This window comes from Neoarius graeffei, chromosome 13 (genome assembly GCF_027579695.1).
Source record: "Neoarius graeffei isolate fNeoGra1 chromosome 13, fNeoGra1.pri, whole genome shotgun sequence".
Classification (NCBI taxonomy): domain Eukaryota; kingdom Metazoa; phylum Chordata; class Actinopteri; order Siluriformes; family Ariidae; genus Neoarius; species Neoarius graeffei.
The window spans coordinates 22677377-22696635 of NC_083581.1; the positions used below are offsets into that span (position 1 = coordinate 22677377).

A 19259-nucleotide genomic window follows, 5' to 3' on the forward strand; every position below is an offset into this window, starting at 1 on the left:
AAGGCACTGTAGCTATCATAAGAACTTGAAGTACTTAAAAGTCCAAAAGTACATCAAATTTTATTGCATATGGGCAAATAAAATGGCATCCAGGATGTGACATCCAGTGTAGCTGAGGTAAACAAACTTATTAGTCTGGATTTGGTCAGATGAAAGAGTTATCTTCAAGTCAGTGTGGACAGTGGATGAACCAGATATCTGTATGAACCTTGGAAAAAGGATTATTTGCATCTGGGAAATGGTTTCAGCAGTGAATCATCAGATGATTCTAATGATGAAATCAGTGGTGCTTTGCAAGTGCAAAGTCAGGAAGGCAGGAAAAAGGGTTTGGCAGCTATCTGTTGTCAATGTGGAAAGTGTGCCAAACAGAAAACTGACTGTGGCACCGGGAGCGTGGCCAAGCATCAGTTTGTGAATGGAGGGTGGGGTCAGGGAAGGTGAGTGGTAAAGTTAATGCACCTGTTGTCAATTAATGTTGTGTGTGTGTGTTGCAGTGACGGTGGAGGGTTAGAAAAGGAGGGAGAGAGCAAAGACAATTGAGCTCTCCTGACCAGAACAAATGTGTGTGTCTGAATAGCGAGCAAGCGAGTGAATGAATGAAGCTGAAAAGTGATAATTTTGAAAATAAAGTGTGTGTGAACATTATCTCCTGTCTGTCATGCTTCAGTGCTCCACCCACATCAGGGCTTACTACACTGACGTTGAATGTGTTTGTTGTAAAGAGCACAAACTTTTATATGATACAATAGGGAGTCATTGAATTGTTTCATGGATAAACCCAGTTTGGAAATGTATGTTGCACACAAACATGCATTGGAAATGGCCTATATACAGACCATGATAGCCAGGCATGTGAGTGGACCAACACCACATGGAGAACTCATAAATCAGTAAGCAGCCTATTATATACAGTGTCTTGCAAAAGTAACCATCCCCCTTGGTGTTTGTCCTGTTTTGTCACATTACAAGCTGGAATTAAAATGGATTTTGGCTGTGTTAGTACCATTTGTTTTACACAACATGCCTAGCACTTTAAAGATGCCATTTTTTTTATCGTGATAGAAAACTAAGTAAGATGGGGAAAAAAAACAGAAATCTGGAGTGTGCATAGGTATTCACCCCCCAAAGTTAATACTTTGTAGAACCACTTTTTGCTGAAATTACAGCTGTGATTCTCTTGGGGTATGTCTCTATTAGCTTAGCACATCTAGCCACAGGGCGGCACGGTGATGTAGTGGTTAGCGCTGTCGCCTCACAGCAAGAAGGTCCGGGTTCGAGCCCCGTGGCCGGCGAGGGCCTTTCTGTGTGGAGTTTGCATGCTCTCCCCGTGTCCGCGTGGGTTTCCTCCGGGTGCTCCGGTTTCCCCCACAGTCCAAAGACATGCAGGTTAGGTTAACTGGTGACTCTAAGTTGACCGTAGGTGTGAATGTGAGTGTGAATGGTTGTCTGTGTCTATGTGTCAGCCCTGTGATGACCTGGCGACTTGTCCAGGGTGTACCCCGCCTTTCGCCCGTAGTCAGCTGGGATAGGCTCCAGCTTGCCTGCGACCCTGTCGAACAGGATAAAGCGGCTAGAGATAATGAGATGAGATGAGACATCTAGCCACTGGGATTTTTGCCCATTCCTCAAGGCAAAACTGCTCCAACTCCTTCAAGTTAGATGGGTTGCATTGGTGTACAGCAATCTTCAAGTTATGCCACAGATTCTCAATTGGATTGAGGTCTGGGCTTTGACTAGACCATTCCAAGACATTTAAATCTTTCCCTTTAAACCACTCCAGTGTAGCTTTAGCAGTATGTTTCGGGTCATTGCCCTGCTGGAATGTGAACATTCATCCCAGTCTCAAACCTCTGGCCAAGTCAAACAGGTTTTCCTCCAGAACTGCCCTGTATTTAGTGCCATCCATCTTTCCTTCAATCCTGACCAGCTTTCCTGTCCCTACAGATGAAAAACATTCCCACAGCATGATGCTGCCACCACCATGCTTCACTGTAGGAATGGTGTTCTCAGGGTGATGGAAAGTGTTGGGTTTGCGCCACACATAGCGACAATGACCAAAAAGTTCAGTTTTAGTCTCTTGTGACCACAGTATCTTCTTCTGTGTGTTTGGGGAGTCACCACATGCTGTTGGGCAAACTCCAAACGTGTTTTCTTATTTTTTTCTTTAAGCAATGGATTGTTTTCTGGCCATTCTTCCATAAAGCCCTGCCCTGTGGAGTACGGTATATGGCTTAAAGTGGTCCTATAGTCCCATCTCCACTGTGGATCTTTGCAGCTCCTTCAATGTTATCTTTAGTGTCTTTGTTACATCCCTGATTAATGTCCTCCTTGCCCAGTCTGTGAGTTTTGGTGGGTGGCTTTCTCTTGTCAGGTTTGTAGTGGTGCCGTATGCTTTCCATTTTGCTATAATGGATGTAATGGTGCTCAGTGGGATATTCAAAGTTTGGGATTTTTTTTTTTTATAACCCAACCCTGAACTATACTTCTCCATAACTTTGTCTCTGACCTGTTTGGAGTGCTCCTTGGTTTTCATGTTGCTTGCTTAGTAGTGTTGCAGAGTCAGGGTCCTTCCAGAACAGGTTGATTTATATAGACGTCATGTGACACTTTGATTGCACACAGGTGGATCTTAATCAAATAATTATGTGACTTATGAAGTTAATTGGTTAGACTAGCTCTTATTTAGAGGTTTCATACTGAAGGGGGTGAATACCTATGCACACTCCAGATTTCTGTTTGTTTGGGGCTTTTTTCATCTTAATTATTGTTTGTGTCACAATAAACAAAAAAAAAACAACTTGCACCTTTAAAGTGGTAGGCATGTTGTGTAAATCAAATGGTGCTAACCCCCCAAAATCCATTTTAATTTCAGCTTGTAATGCGACAAAACAGGACAAACACCAAGGGGGATGAATACTTTTGCAAGATACAGTAGCTTCTCATTTCTTAAACCAACATGTCAGAAAACATATTCCATGCTCATGGAAAAGATGTTTCTGTGTTTCAGAAGAGTCAAATTATTAGCCTGCATCAAGCAAAGAAAACAGCTAAGGACAGTTGAGCTGAAATGATTGCAATTGGATTAAGAACTATCCAACGCATTATTAAAACCTGGAAGGATAGTGATAAACCATCAGCTTCATGTAAAAAATGTGGTTGGAAAAAGATTCTGACTAACTATGTTCAGAGATCACTTAAATGGTTGTTGAAGTCGAATCATAAAAAAAATCAACAGTCAAACTCATGACTGTGTTTAATAGTGAAATTAAGAGCATGCCCCACTCACAGTATGATGAGATCTCACAGGATTGGGACTAAGCAGCTGTGTGGCCATAAGAAAGCCACTTGTTTGTGAGACTAATCAGGAGAAAGTGGATTCAATTTGCTAGGGAGCATAAATATTGGACTCTGGAGCAATGGAAAAAGGTCATGTGGTCTGATGAGTCCAGATTGACCCGCTTCCTGAGTGATGGGTGTGTCAGGGTGAGAAAGGAAACTCATGAATTGATGCACCCATCATGCACAGTAGCCACTGTAAAAGCCTTCCTCCAGTGTAAAATTTATGATTGTTTTAGCCTAAGGTGCCAGAATAACCAGAGATGCCAATGGACATAGTACATGATAGCATTACTGATAAGATCACCTAAATAGCAAGCACATAACACCTTACATAAAGTTATTTAATTGAAGATAAGTCTAACCTTCTATATGATGTAATGCATAATTTTAAACTTGTGCCACTTCTGGACCGAACAATGACTGAACTTCTGGTCTTTTATGATCTGCCACGCCTACTTAGATCAAATGGTACAAAGCTATTTGTTAGTATCTCAAATAGTGAAGGCTGCAGCAGGGAGCAGAGCCTTCTTTTACAAAGCCCCACTGTTATGGAACAGCCTTCCAAGTGGTGTTTGAGACACCGATACAGTCTCAGTGTTTAAGTGTTGGCTGAAAACATTTTTGATTAGTCAAAACTTTTGTTAAGAGCATTGTATTGGGTAAAGGAGTAGATCTGGAGGGTCCTCAGGCATGGAGTGTTTTGGTAAACCGAGATGTATGGATGCTGCCCCCCTTCACACGTTCACTCGGGTTTGTTGATGGTGGAGTGGCTGGCCGCTTTATGTCCCACAGCGATCTCATGTCTGTGTTACCTTCTGGCTCTCCCTTTTAGTTATGCTGTCATAATCAGTCCTGCCGGAATCCCTGCTTGCACTCAGCACACAATGTCCACCATTCTTAACCATTAGTTGACAATGAGCATCTGTGTTTCTCTCTCTCTCTCTGTTGAGTTACACAGGTGATCCTGAGATGCCAGTGATCCTGACCTCTCCTGTTCTTTGGATCTGCCTGATCCATCCTGATGCCCTTCCACTGGCTGGAGTTCTCATCACTTCACTTTTGTAGAGGATGACCACATATGGACAGCCTAAAGCAGTGTTTCTCAACCACTGGGCCGTGGCTAGTGAACCATAGATTTGAAGCTAATTTTTACTCGTAGCAGAGTACAATTGCTGGGTTGCATCCGATGTCACATTTGCCTCATTAAGCTACAGTCACACTACAGCTCGCAATGCTTTGTGATGGGTTATTGATGAAAATGAGGCATTTTGATATGTGAGACTAATGCGCATGCGCATTCTGTGCTACGCGCTTCCTGGTTCCCGAGTTGTTTGTGATGAGTCTTTTTTCCGCGAGTGTTGGCAATAATTACTAATCTTTTTTTTTCTACAAACAATTTTCCAGTATCCTCTTCATTTTTTTATTGTACTTTCACTTTCCTTTTTGTACTTTCCACTTTCGCTTTCCTTTTTCCGTTTTTTTCTCTCTCTTTTCAGAAGAATGCCAAGGCCAGAAGCTTTCTTTTTTCTCCTCCTTAAAGACCACAAGTGGAGGCCATCCACATTGGATCTGCTTTAATATCAACAAATCTTCGATTAAGGTACATGAATCCTTTCATCATGGCACACCTTCAGCCTGTTCAGTGTGCTGAGTGCAGGATGTTTAGTCATTCTTCCTCTGTTGCTAGTGATAGCTTTATTTGTGATAAGTGCAGATTAGTTAGCTCTCTGATGGAGAAGATTACAGTGTTAGAAGCACGTATCCAGGCTTTAGAGAAGGCCAGTGAGCATGAGAACAGTGTAGTTTCTGTAGGCGAAAGTCTGGATGCCCGAGGTGGAGTTAGTAATCCCCCAACTCCGGCATTAGATCCCTTACAGCGGGGCAAATGGGTGACAGCTTGGCGGCATAAGCATAGAGCCAAAGCTACCGCTGAGGGTCGCCCACGGGAGCACCACTCCTCTCCACTTCACGAGTCGAACAGGTTTGCTCTCCTTAGTGATGCACCCACTGAGAAACCTGAAAAAGCTCTGGTTATAGGGGACTCTATCATACAGCATGTGAAATTAGCTCAGCCTTTAGGGGCACCAGCAGCTTTAGTCAGGTATATACCGGGAGCCAGGGTGCCAGACATAGCAGGTAATCTTAGGGTCCTAGGCAAGCACAGGTTCTCAAAGATAGTTATCCATGCAGGAGCAAATGATATATGCCTTCGTCAGTCTGAGGTTACTAAGAGTAACTTTGTAGAGGTGTTTAAATTAGCGAAGGCGATGCCCAATGCCGTAGTATGCTCTGGCCCCATCCCAATGCGGCGTGGTGTTATAGCTTACGGCAGGTTATGGTCGCTGAACTGCTGGTTTTCCAGGTGGTGCTCTGAAAACAGTGTGGGCTTTATAGATAATTGGGCTAATTTTGAGGGTACTGTTGGTCTGTTAGGGCGGGATGGTATCCATCCCACTCAGGAAGGTGCTGCTCTCATTTCCTGCAGCATAGGTCGTAGTCTCACAAGAGGCCTAGTTAATTTCTGGCAATCCAGAGCCAAGGCCAGGGAGGAGATGAACAGGCTAAACCGACTGTCTGTGAGCTGCACAGAGTTGTCACTCAGGGTCCACTACATAGAGACTGTGTCTGTTCCCTGAGCTCAGCAAAAAAGTAGAAATACTCAGAGAATTTGTTCCAGTAACCTAATCAATATAAAATTAGATCATACTGACTGTACAGCTGCTGCCAGCACCTTTGATCTAAAGGTGGGGCTATTAAATATTAGATCTCTTACATCTATAATATTGCTAAGATAAGAAATTTAATGTCATTACATGATGCGGAAAAACTAGTCCATGCTTTCGTTACCTCCAGGTTGGATTATTGTAATGCCTTACTGTCTGGATGTTCCAATAAGTGCAGAAACAAGCTCCAGTTAGTTCAAAATACAGCAGCAAGAGTCCTTACTAGAACTAGAAAATATGACCACATCACCCCTGTCTTATCCACACTGCATTGGCTCCCAATCAAATTTTGTATTGATTATAAAATACTACTATTGACCTTTAAAGCACTAAATGGTCTCGCACCACAGTACCTGAGTGAACTTCTGCTCCTCTATGACCCGCCACGCCTACTTAGATCAAAAGGTGCAGGCTATCTGCTGGTACCTCGTATAGGGAAGGCTACATCAGGGGGCAGAGCCTTTTCTTACAAAGCTCCACGGTTATGGAACAGCCTTCCAAGTAATGTTCGGGAATCAGACACAGTCTCAGCATTTAAGTCTAGGCTGAAAACATATCTGTTTAGTCAAGCCTTTTATTAATGGTGTTTATGAGGTAAAGGTGTAGATCTAGAGGGTCCTCAGACATATGGTAGAGTGTTTTGGTAAACTGGGATGTATGGATGCTGTCAGTCCCCACTCGCTTGCTCACTTGAGTTTGTTGACGGTGTAGTGGCTGGCTGCTTTATGTCCCGGGGCTCCCTCATGCCTGTGTTACCTTCTGGCTCTCCCCTTTTAGTTATGCTGTCATAGTTAGTTGCCGGAGTCCCTGCTTGTACTCAGTGCAATATGTATACTGTTCCTACTTATTCAGGTGAGATTGGGCATACCTAACAACCTGTGTTTTCTTCCCCCCCCCCCAAAATCAGTCCCTTTGAGTTACATGGAGTCAACAGGAAATCTTTTGGTGGAGAGGGTGGAGACCTTGACTGGCTATCGTAGCCTGCAGGGAATTGGCCGTCAGACATTCTGCCGCATGTCCCAGACCTGGTGAAATGCAACTGAATTGTCTTGGCCAGCCCTAAGGGTCCCATCTGCATCTCATCATTGCTGAGGAGTGTGCTCCCATCACCCAATCAAGCATCCAGCCAGAGCACGTCATGATATTTTTTAACCATATTACAGTTTTTCTCGATTGGTTTGGCTCATTTCCTGAAACTGAGATGACATTCCTATAACTATAAGGTCATTTTGCCAAACAGTGTTACAGTTCTGCACAACCCTTCAGATAACCAGCAAAATGTCATATGTCTCCCAAAACTGTTCATTCATGCTTCAAAATGAAATCCCTTTCCCATATAAATAGTCAGTACCATAAAAATGGCATAGATCCTTCTCAACTGCTTGGCCTCATTTTCGTTCATTAAGTGCTTCTGTCTAAATGACCTGGATGGCTCAGCACAACTACATGGATCATCTGCAAATGCTCATATCTCTCCCAAAACAGTTTACCCATGTGTCAAAACTAAATATCCTTCTCAAATAAATAGTCAATGCCCCCAAAATGCATTGTCCCTTTGGCATTGTGTAAGCACTGCAAGTCAAAATGCTTAGACATTTTGTCAGAGGTCTAGCTAAAGGAATACTATTATATATAAAACTGGAGAAATAGGGTTTTACAGTGAGAGCAGCCTCCAAAGTTTGACACCACACACAGTGCACTCATTTCGCCAAGGAAATTGTTTATTCACACAATTTTCACACAAACCAAATTGCATGCATTACTGCATTATGTACAGAGAATATAGGTAAAAGGAAAATATGCATTGACCTTCTGCATGTGATATCATGTGTCCTCACGCTGAAAGGCTGTATGGCAAAATATAAACATGAACCAAAAAAGCAATAAAGTTCCAGAAATGAAACACTTGGACTAGTCGCTGTTGCCGTCTTCCCCCACCCTCTCCTGGTCACCATCCTCATCCTCCTGGCCATCCATCCACTGCTCTCTGTTTGGCCACAGATTTTCATCTACATCGCACCGGATGTTCTCCCTTGCGATGCAGCGTGGGAAGAAGCGGCGTGAATGTCTTAGCCAACCCCGACACTGATCGCCTGTGATGTCTTCACAGGCAGCATCCATCGCATTGAGGAGAGACCTCTGATCCCCAATGTGGCGTTCATAAACTCTCCACCTCCAAGCAGAGAAAAACTCTTCAATAGGATTGAGAAACGGCGAATATGGTGGTAAAAACACATTACGCATCCTTGGATGGCTGTTGAACCATGCTCTGATGAGTGGGCCACGGTGAAAGCTCACATTGTCCCACACAATGACAAACTGTGGTAGGTGGGGTGCTTCGAGACCCCTTTCATTTTCGGGGACTAAATCCATATACAGACGGTCCAGGTAGAGGAGGAGCCTCTGAGTGTTGTACGGGCCCAGGCTTGCAATACGTGTGGCCACACCATTGTCAGAAATGGCCGCACACATTGTAATATTTCCCCCTCTTTGACTCGGGACGTCCACTGTGGCCCGCTGGCCAATGATGTTACGTCCGCGCCTGCGGCTCTTGGCCAGATTGAAACCAGCCTCATCTACAAACACCAGGAGATGAGGTGTTTCAATCCCCTCCAATGCCATTATTCTCTACAAAAGAGAAATATAGGTAAAACCAAATCATGTAGATGGGTCATACACAAAGTCAATATAACCTGCAGCGGTTCCAAACCTATGCTGGCCTATGCAGAGGTACTCCAGGTGGTCTTTGACACAAAATGGAGAAATACTGATCACAGTTTTCTGTTACAGTTGTTAGGCAAAATTCTGTGGTCAGATACTGGATTCCAAAGGCACAGTAAAGATACGGAAAACCCCCCAAACTTTGAACCTCTGCATAGTGTATAGGTTACAATGGTGGAAAACAAATACACTAATTGACTTACCTGCACATACTGGTACCGCAGTTCTTTCACCCTCTCTGTATTCCTGTCGAATGGTACCCTGTATATTTGTTTCATGGTCATATGATTTCTCTTCAGTACCCGGTCTATGGTTGAGATGCTAATGGAGTTGATATTGTGGAAGATGGATTCGTCTTGAAGGACTGCATTGCAGATCTGTGTGAGTGTGATGGCATTGTTTTGTATAACCATGTTGCAGATGGCTTGTTCCTGGGGATCTGTAAGCAATCTCCTTCTACCGCCCAAAGGAGGCTGTCGCCCAATTCTGCAGATAGACACAGACATGACAATTTGCACTGCAATACTACTCTAAACTGCAACTGTAATTTACTTTATTTTGTCCAATTTACTGTAGTATTTTCTTTGTCACTTTATATACGCAACACTGCATCATACGATTTTGCAGTATGGGCCTACACACATGCACACACGTGCAGGCGTGCACACACACACACACACACACACACACACACACACACACACACACACAGCTTTCCTAGAAAAAATTGTAATTCCATCACTGCCTGAGTGCATACCTGTTTTCCCTGCGAAAGGGTTGTATGATGGAGGAGACTGTAGAGCGTGGCACGTTAGGCTGCACTCGGCGCCCTGCCTCTGCCATGGTTAGGCCATGATTGACTACATGATCAATAATGGTGGCTCAAATTTCATCGGGGACAGTGTGATGCCTACGCACTCCTCGCCCTCTTCCCCCTACTCCACCACCACGCATCCGCACCCCTTCTCCTCTTCCTCTTCCTCTCCTTCCTCCTCCTTCTCTTCCTCTTCCCCTTCCTCCAGCTGGAAGTTGTCCTTGTTGAGGTTCCTCCATGTTCACTCTGCAAATAGTACTGGCACCAGGCCAAGCTCTATATACAGTATACATGTATGGCAGCAGTCATAGTCATACACAACACCTGCCAGGTAACTCCACAAACTGTTGGATTGGTCATCTGTGATGTGGGAAACTCCTCCATCGTTAGTCAAAACCTGAATTCACCTGTCACTTATTCACCTGGCTGCCATGTATTTATTCCAAAAATCTTCCAAAATCTTCCAAAAATATATATACTATATTGTATTATGTCCTTGACTAATTTTGACAATTGAGCAGACTATTCTGCATATGATGACTTATACGATGAAATTGTTCTGACATGTTTTGGAGGGAACGACCATTACAGTACATTGAGAAACAGCTAATTGGGATGGATTACGAACATCTATTCATTTGGAAGTTGTGCTAAATGTGGGATGATTGTGTTAACTGTGGGCCACTTGTACATAACCATTTGCAAGGATGCACTAGACACTTGAGACATGTACAAAGGATTTGCAATTTGATGAAAGCAATGAGAAATGCCAATCTGTTGTGAGAAATTGCAAGTGGGTTTGGGGATTTGTCCATGTTATTTTGAGAATGTCATCTCAGTTTCAAGAAATGAGCCAAACCAATTGAGAAAAACTGTAAAAGGAAAATGGTCAGAGACAAAAAATTAGCACCCTGGTAGAATGATGACACTCCCACTTTAAAACAGACCACTCGAAAATTGGAACGTAAATGGTGTCAAACAAAATTGGTAGTGTTCAAATTAGCGTGGAAGGAGAGCTTCCTGAAGTATAGAAGAGCTCTTAGTGTTGCTAGATCAACATATCTCTACTCCCTAATAGAAGATAACAAAAATAATCCTAGATTCCTATTTAATACTGTTGCAGAATTAATCAGGAATAAGTCCACTATAGACACATGCACACATAAATGCCGTCAAACAAAATTGGTAGCATTCAAAGTAGCGTGGAAGGAGAACTTCCTGAAGTATAGAAAAGCTCTTAGTGCTGCTAGATCAGCACAGAGGTGGAAAGAGTACTAAAATATTATACTCAAGTACAAGTACTGTTACTCTGATGAAATTTTACTTAAGTACAAGTAAAGTTACCAGACAAAAAATCTACTCAAGTAAAAGTAAAAAGTAGATCATTTAAAATGTACTTTGAGTAAAAGTAAAACGTTACTTTTAACAATGGGTGTTTTCTGCCTCCATTGTGTTGTGCAAAAATGAAAAAGAAGAAACAAGGATATATGTACATCTCAACCCAGATGTTTTATTTAAAGGAAATGTATCAAATTGAATGCTTAGGATAATGCTGCATTAAAACTGAGACAAACAAAAAAGGTCAATACACACAGTCATGTCGTTTACATCGCCCTGACCACACACAAAGCATTGTACACAAAATATGAAAGTGAAATGTTGCACCGAAATCTCGTAGCTTGCCTGTGTGCACTGTGTTTTATTGAACAATTCAATTCAAACATTATTTGTTTTGCTTAGTATTCCTTTCTGGCCTGTTGGATGTAGAATGGTAGGAGGACTGATCACGTCAGGTTGGCGAGCTAACTTGCTTGCATGATTAGCCAACCAAATAACAGACTAGTTACCGTTATGTTACAGTACCAACAGGTTGCTACTTCAACATTAGCAATGCCATCCACTATTTTTGGAATATAACCAGCCTATTGTCGGTTTTACTATGGAAAGGAAACATTATGATCGGGGCACAGATACGTTTTTTGAACTGGGGGGGACAAAAAACTGGGGGGGGACAAAGCTGCCAGCAAACCAACCCCAACCCCGATATGCCTGTCAAACTTGTTGTGGGTAACCATAGCAGCCAAGCTCGAGCTCGCAACCTGTGCAGTCTGCGCAGCTCAACCAACCAAATATCAGTCTTTGTTTTGTTTTATGTGAGTTGTTGCAACTATGTATACACTGCTGTGCACCTCAATAAACCGAATGGTAATTAGTCTTTTGATTTTTCCGTGAGGTTTGCCTTATGCAAAGAAAGACAGCATAGACGTTTTTTCCTCCCTATAAGTGGGGGGGGGGGACCGAACGAGGTGAATTTAAATCTGGGTGGGATGAATCCCACCCGTCCCACCCTCTATCTGCGCCCGTGATTATGATGCCAATGACAATACTTACCTCAACATGCTTGCGCAGATTAGACGTCGGATTTTTGTATGCTGCAATGGTTGTCTTCTTGGGCACACATAATCTGCATTGCATAATGAAACTGTCACCCCTTTTCTCTACAAAGCTGAAGTGATCACGTATGTAGGGCCAGGGGTGCACTTCATTACTGGAAGAAATTGCGTTTTCTGCAGGGTCGTCCACCACAGGTTCCTCGGTCTCCTCCATGTCCGCAGGGGCACTTTATCAACACCCGTAGCCCAGGGGCTAGGCCCCTCATAGGCTACCTGTCAACCCTACCCTTACCGTTGGCCAGGAAAACACTCTTATTTTATTTGCAATACGTGTCAAGCATTTACAGTGTAAGTGCGTAATTAGCCTAGAAGCCTACGATAGGTTACGTTTGGCTCAGCGTAGCTGCGCAAGGCCCACGCTCACATCGCTCAACACATCCGACCACAGAGGGAGAGAAGAACGCGCGCATTATCATTACAGAGACGGTTCTGATTATTACCACGGACAGGACAGTGATACTGCGTAACTTTCACGCAGGGGCATGGCCAGAGATAACCACACAAGCCTGCATGCGCTATAATGTAGACCTATGTGTTGTAAACATAAAACACACACACCTACAGACAAGTCCTTTTAAAAAAATAAAATAAATAAAAATAGCTCGGCGGCATGAAAACAAACATTCACTGCAAGTCAAGGTACTTGGCTCGGCGGCCACATGAAACGTAAACACCATGGACAGCGGCCAAACTCATAACTCTACAGACCGAAATACACAAAACCAAGTCCTACTAGGGTCTATTTTACCGATCTATGTTCAAGCATCATGCAAGTCTTCCTTCTCCTTGAATGAGACCATGCATTCAACTGCCTTTTTGACATGACTGCATCAAAATACCACTTGCAACAATATTTCACGCTAGGGCTGTGCCGATAGACGATGCCATCATCCATCGACGATGGTGGTCATCCATCACGATGGAGAGCCACCATCGTGATACCACGCCCCCTCCTGTCATAATCATGCATATACAGTATCATCTGGGCCTATTTAACCTAAAAAGTTAGTTTTTTGTTAGTTTAGTTAGTTAGTTTTGTTTAATATATAAATATATAACATATTTAAATACATAATTATATAAATCATTATAAAGTAATATCCTATTACCGCTTGTTCACGTAGGCTATGGTGCAGGGACGTGCTAGTGAACATAACATGTGGTTACACAAATACAGTATGCTACTAATAATAAATTTTGACTTCATTTTTTAGCCTACACTATACTTTTAATGTAAAATTTGTCATGTTGTTCAAACAAATAGCCACTATTAACAGTCGGGAAATATTTCACCTTATCAAACGGCAGTGAGGCGCAGACTTCGGCAGAAGTCAAATAACTTTAATCTGGTAAATAGGCCCACTTTCAGACTCAAAATGGTCCACTCTAAGTCATAATGTCAAACCAAATGGAAGAATGAAGGTGATTCTGACAAATGTAAAGACAGTAAAAAAAAAAAAAAACAATATTAAATCATGATTTTAAAAGCTGGTGCAATAATTCAAACACTAATAAATTGGAAAAATTAGCACGTTCAAGTGCGCACTAAAGGCCGAAACGCATCTTCAATTGATATGGTGTAAATAAACAATGAGTAATAGCTTAAGTGTAGTTTCTTCTCATAGTTTGAATACTAGTCTTTCATTGTTAGAGCAGATTAATATCTTACCGTGACCAGTGAGTGCTCGGGGAGGTTCATTTCCACCTGCGCTTTGCGCAGCTCATTTCTCCGAAGCCAGCTGTGCGCAAACGCAGTGTTGACTGCTCGGCAAACTCCAAACGCTCGGTCTGTACTGGCCCTCTGTTGCGCAAGCGAGTTGGTTATGGCCAGGTTCAAATTGTGCCCAAAACAACTTAACCACGGCCATTTCAATTGCCTGATGGCTGTGACAATATTCGCCCCGTTGTTATACAGGCGATCTTTTTCTCCTCTATTTTCCATTCGGCAAGTGTCTCGCGCAATGCGTCTTCTAAATTGTCCGCTGAATGTGTCTCTAGCATGAAACTCGTCTGCAGGCATTTGGACTGCATTGCCCACTCTCGGTCCACATAATGTACGGTAGCTGACATATAGGGCATCATGTTGCAGCTGGACCACATATCCGTTATCAAGGCCAAATATTCCACATCACCTAGCGCTTTTTTTTCTTAACGTGCCAAAGCCTCGGATGAGTATCTAATACTTTTAATAATAATAATAATAATAATAATAATAGTAATAATAATAATATATTTAATAATGTGGTATTAAAATCCCCCCCACGATATGATCGTCCATCACGATGTTTGCACTGTAAACATCGTCGATGCCAATTAAGGGGACATCGCACAGCCCTATTTCACGCACTCCATCAAGAAAAAAGTTAAACATGATGAACACGGGCATACTGTTTTGAGCATACGATTTTTTAAAAAAGAAACTAGCTACATCAAAGTCCTTCAATAAACCCATCCTTTAGCGCAAATGAGCTTAACCTAGTTCAAAGCATGACGCTAGCAGTAGCTGCATAAGGCAAAATCATGTGGGCCTTTCGTCAACAACAAGCCACGGCGGGCAAACATTAATAATCAGGCGTCCTTACCTTAAAACGTTGTCTTGACCACAGAACTTCTCAAGTATTTCACTTAAATCCACACGGGTTAACAACACACCCAACACAGCTAGTGAGAAATGTGGATCTGCGCTAGCTTTGTATTGCTATTCCCCTCAGTATGCATACTCTGTCTGCTGCCCGAAGTGTGAACATTATAGGCTACAATCTTTTCATCAATTTCTTCAGTAGATGCCGTTTCAGACATTTTATTATCCCCATCGAAATATGCTATTATACTAACATGATTATAACTCAAATCACACGACACGTATTCAAATCACAACTGATTTATTTTACTGTTGGACAGATCATAGCATATCTAGCCTAGCTGCACATAGCCTAGCTGCTGGTAGGCTGATAACTGATAAGTAGATGATATTCTGAACAGATTGGTGATCCTTACCTTAAAAAAGTCTGTGACTTTAGGCAACGATTCTATCATTATCTGCATCTCTCTTTTTTTTCCTTTTATGCGCCCCGCTAACATGTGAACACTTCATCTTTCAAAGCCTCTAAATTTGTGTCTCAGTAGTCTGCAGTCTTTGGCGCGCTTTCGTGCGTGACGTTACATTTTGTTACATTTTATTCTGGTACAGTTGTGGGTGTTCGTTTCGCGAACCACATCCACCATGTCTCTTACAGCAGGCTACTGTGCGCTCATTTATTTCTAACCTTATTTCTATCCGTACATTAAAGTAGGCCCACGATTCCGACAGTTTATTATTTGATTAATATTACAAGGCCCCTGATTGGCTGTGGCCCAGGGGCTTGAGCCCCCCCCACCCCTTAAAGCGCCAGTGCATGTCCGCCATCGTCTGTGTGAGACTCGCGCGTGCGACAACTGTCCTTCCCGTGATTCATTTCCAGAACGCATTTCCCCTTCTCCGTTTTAGCCTTTTTTTATTTTTTATTTATTTATTTTTTTACTCAGTAACGGTTGTGATGTAAAATGTACTGAAGTACACTACTTAAAAGAAAACATAAGTAAAAGTAAAAGTACACTCTTTAAAAATTACTTGAAAAAGTATAAGTACACAAAAAAACTACTCAAGTACAGTACCGCGAGTAATGTAATTTGTTACTTTCCACCTCTGGATCAGCATATCTCTCCTCCCTAATAGAAGATAACAAAAATAATCCTAGATTCCTATTTAATACTGTAGCAAAATTAATCAGGAATAAGTCCACTCTAGACACATGCACACCTGTAGTACGGTATGTAGTAGCAACAACTTCATGAATTATTTTAATGACAAAATTGAGAATATCCAACAAAAATTTCAAACTACTAATTTAAGGTCAGACAATGTAAGTGACCCTGTAGTTAACAATATAACTGTATCAGATCAGCAATTAGAATGTTTTACTCCCCTTAGAGAAATTGAATTACTTTCATTAATCTTCGCATCAAAAGCCTCAACTTGTGTACTAGATCCCTTACCTATATGTCTATTCAAACAGATAATACCTGAAGTAATTGAACTGCTTCTTAAAATAAATTCTTCTCTTAGGATTGGCTATGTACCCAAATCCTTTAAACTAGCAGTTATCAAACCCCTGATTAAAAAAAACCTGACCTTGATCCCTGTCAGCTGTCCAATTATCGGCCAATATCAAACCTTCCCTTTATCTCCAAGATCCTTGAAAAAGCTGTGGCACAGCAGTTATGCTCATATTTACATAGGAATAATATCCATAAAATGTATCAGTCAGGATTTAGACCTCATCATAGCACAGAGACAGCCCTGGTTAAAGTAGTAAGCGACCTACTGTTGGCGTCTGATCAAGGCTGTGTCTCGCTGCTTGTGTTGCTTGACCTTAGTGCAGCATTTGATACCACTGATCATTCCATTCTTCTGGATAGACTACAAAATGTTATGGGAGTTAAGGGAACGGCCCTCTCCTGGTTCAGGTCTTATTTAACTGATCGCTATCAGTATGTTGATGTAAATGGTGATTTTTCTAGACATACTGAGGTAAAGTTTGGTGTTCCACAAGGTTCTGTCTTGGGTCCACTGCTTTTTTCTTTATATATGTTACCCCTGGGTGATATTATTCGTAAACATTGTATTAGTTTCCACTGTTATGCTGATGACACACAGTTGTATGTTTCTGCAAAACCTGATGAGAGACACCAGCTTAATAGAATTGAGGAATGTGTGAAGGACATTAGACACTGGATGCTTATTAACTTCCTTCTGCTTTACTCTGACAAGACTGAAGTACTTGTACTAGGACCACATGCAGCTAGAAGTAAGTTTTCTGATTACACAGTAACTCTGGATGGCCTTTCTGTTTCTTCACGTGCAGCAGTAAAAGACCTCGGAGTAATTATTGACCCCAGTCTTTCATTCGAAACTCACATTCATAACATTACCCAGATAGCTTTCTTTCATCTCAGAACTATTGCTAAGATAAGAAATTTAATGTCACTACATGACGTGGAAAAACTAGTTCATGCTTTTGTTACCTCCAGGTTGGATTATTGTAATGCCTTACTGTTTGCATGTTCCAATAAGTGCATAAACAAGCTCCTCACAAAATAAACAAACTAGAAAATATGACCACATCACCCCTGTCTTATCCATACTGCATTGGCTCCCAATCAAATTTTGTATTGATTATAAAATACTCCTATTGACCTTCAAAGCACTGAATGGTCTCACACCACAGTACCTGAGTGAACTTCTGCTCCTCTGTGACCCGTCATGCCTACTTAGATCAAAAGGTGCAGGGCTATCTGCTGGTACCTCGTATAGTGAAGGCTACATCAGGGGGCAGAGCCTTTTCTTACAAAGCCCCACAGTTATGGAACAGCCTTCCAAGTAGTGTTTGGGAATCAGACACAGTCTCAGCATTTAAGTCTAGCCTGAAAACATATCTGTTAAGTCAAGCCTTTTGGTAATGTTGTTTATGAGGTAAAGGAGTAGATCTGGAGGGTCCTCAGACATCGAGTGTTTTGGTAAACTGGGATGTATGGATGCTGTCAGTCCCCCACTCGCTTGCTCACTCGAGTTTGGTGATGGTGTAGTGGCTGGCTGCTTTATGTCCCGGGGCTCACTCATGCTTGTGTTACCTTTTGGCTCTCCCCTTTTAGTTATGCTGTCATAGTTAGTTTTGCTGGAGTCCCTGCTTGTACTCAGTGCAATATGTATACTGTTCCTACTTATTCAGGTGACATTGGACATACCTAACAACCTGTGTTCCCCCCCCCCATCTGTTCCTCTGAGTTTCATGTCGGTCCTGGGATTGAGATGCTGATCTCTTCTGCTCCTCAGACCTGCCTGATCCATCCTGGTGCCCTGTGTCTGGTTGAAGTCTGGACACACAGTAATGCTTTTATGGCTAAGGACTACAGTTGGCTTGCTAACTTTAAGACTGCAGTTGTCATGAACAGTTTTGCACTCAAGTTTCCATCAATGAAGAGTTATAACATCAACAAAACTGACTTCATGTTAAAACGGTTAATGTTATAGTCATGTTGTCTGTTGTTGCCCAAATGAGGATGGGGTTCCCTTTTGAGTCTGGTTCCTCTCAAGGTTTCTTCCTCATGTCGTCTGAGGGAGTTTTTCCTTGCCACCATCGCCACAGGCTTGCTCATTGGGGGATAAAATTAACTCATGTTTTAATTATATAAAATTAGGGATAAAATTAGTTCATGTTTTAAGTCATTCAAATTCTGTAAAGCTGCTTTGTGACAATGTTTATTGTCAAAAGCACTATACAAATTAACTTGACTTGACTTGATTTTGGTGGTACTGCTTGGCGATATACACATGAGCTAAAACTTGTGCTCACACAGCAGGTGAACACTTGACTTTCACACCTTTGCGCACTTGAGTCTGACACAGCTCAAGTGGCTGCACTCACTCACGGAACATGTTGTGCGCACTCTTGGGACCCAGTTGTTATGGGAAACACCTGATACTGATTTGAGCGCAATCAGCATGCACCGATATGGATGCTGTTTTCACAGAGGCTTTGCGAAGTATTATCATTATCAGTGTCACATTTCTTCTAGCCATGTTTATTATGCTGTTTAAATACTCTGCTTTATGATTCTGCTTTCTGTTTTGCTTTTGTACATATGATGCCTGCTAATAAACACTTTTCTTGCACTTAGACCCATCTACCACCATCTATCTTGTAGTGTCCTGATCCCCAGATCTTTAACCCAGCCACATATAAAAAGTTGTATGCCTCCATGCTCTTCCAGGTTTTCATCTTGTTGTCCATGTAGAATGATGTCTGTACCACTCGGTAGTTTGAGATGTCAGGGAACTCAACAGATGGATAATTTGCCTACACATAGGAAAAATTCTTCTTTGTTCATGTGTAAGGATCTATCCCATTGAGTGGTTTCTATATCCATTTCTTTTGCGTGTATTTCTTGGTTTTAATAATTTTTGTTTGCTGTACACAAACATGGTAATAAGTTTTTGTGTTAATCACCCAGACTCCACTTTTGGATCATTAATCCCTTTTGAGTGAGAATGCCATGTATGCATGGTTTTATGTTGGCTTCTGGCACATCCATACAGTTTTAAATACAATACCTACAATTAAAACAGTTTGTTTTTATTGCATTTATTTAATTCCTGGGCTCCAATCTGTA

The 19259-nt window shown here is 42.0% G+C and overlaps 1 protein-coding gene across 2 annotated transcripts in view; it reads right to left on the bottom strand.

Moving 5' to 3' along the window:
• Nucleotides 1–7575: 7575 nt before the first annotated feature.
• LOC132896020 (uncharacterized) overlaps nt 7576–19259 on the bottom strand; it is a 62201-nt gene continuing 50517 nt past the window's right edge. The window contains exons 1-3 of one of the 2 annotated variants that reach the window (XM_060936743.1): nt 9541–10444; nt 8987–9269; nt 7576–8690 (exon numbers count right to left, since the gene is read on the bottom strand). In XM_060936743.1, the coding sequence (XP_060792726.1) occupies nt 7974–8690; nt 8987–9269; nt 9541–9626 (1086 nt within the window). In that variant the 5' untranslated portion in view covers nt 9627–10444 and the 3' untranslated portion in view covers nt 7576–7973. Of the gene's footprint in view, nt 8691–8986; nt 9270–9540; nt 10445–19259 lie in introns of those variants that run through there. The other variant, XM_060936744.1, reaches the window with a different exon arrangement.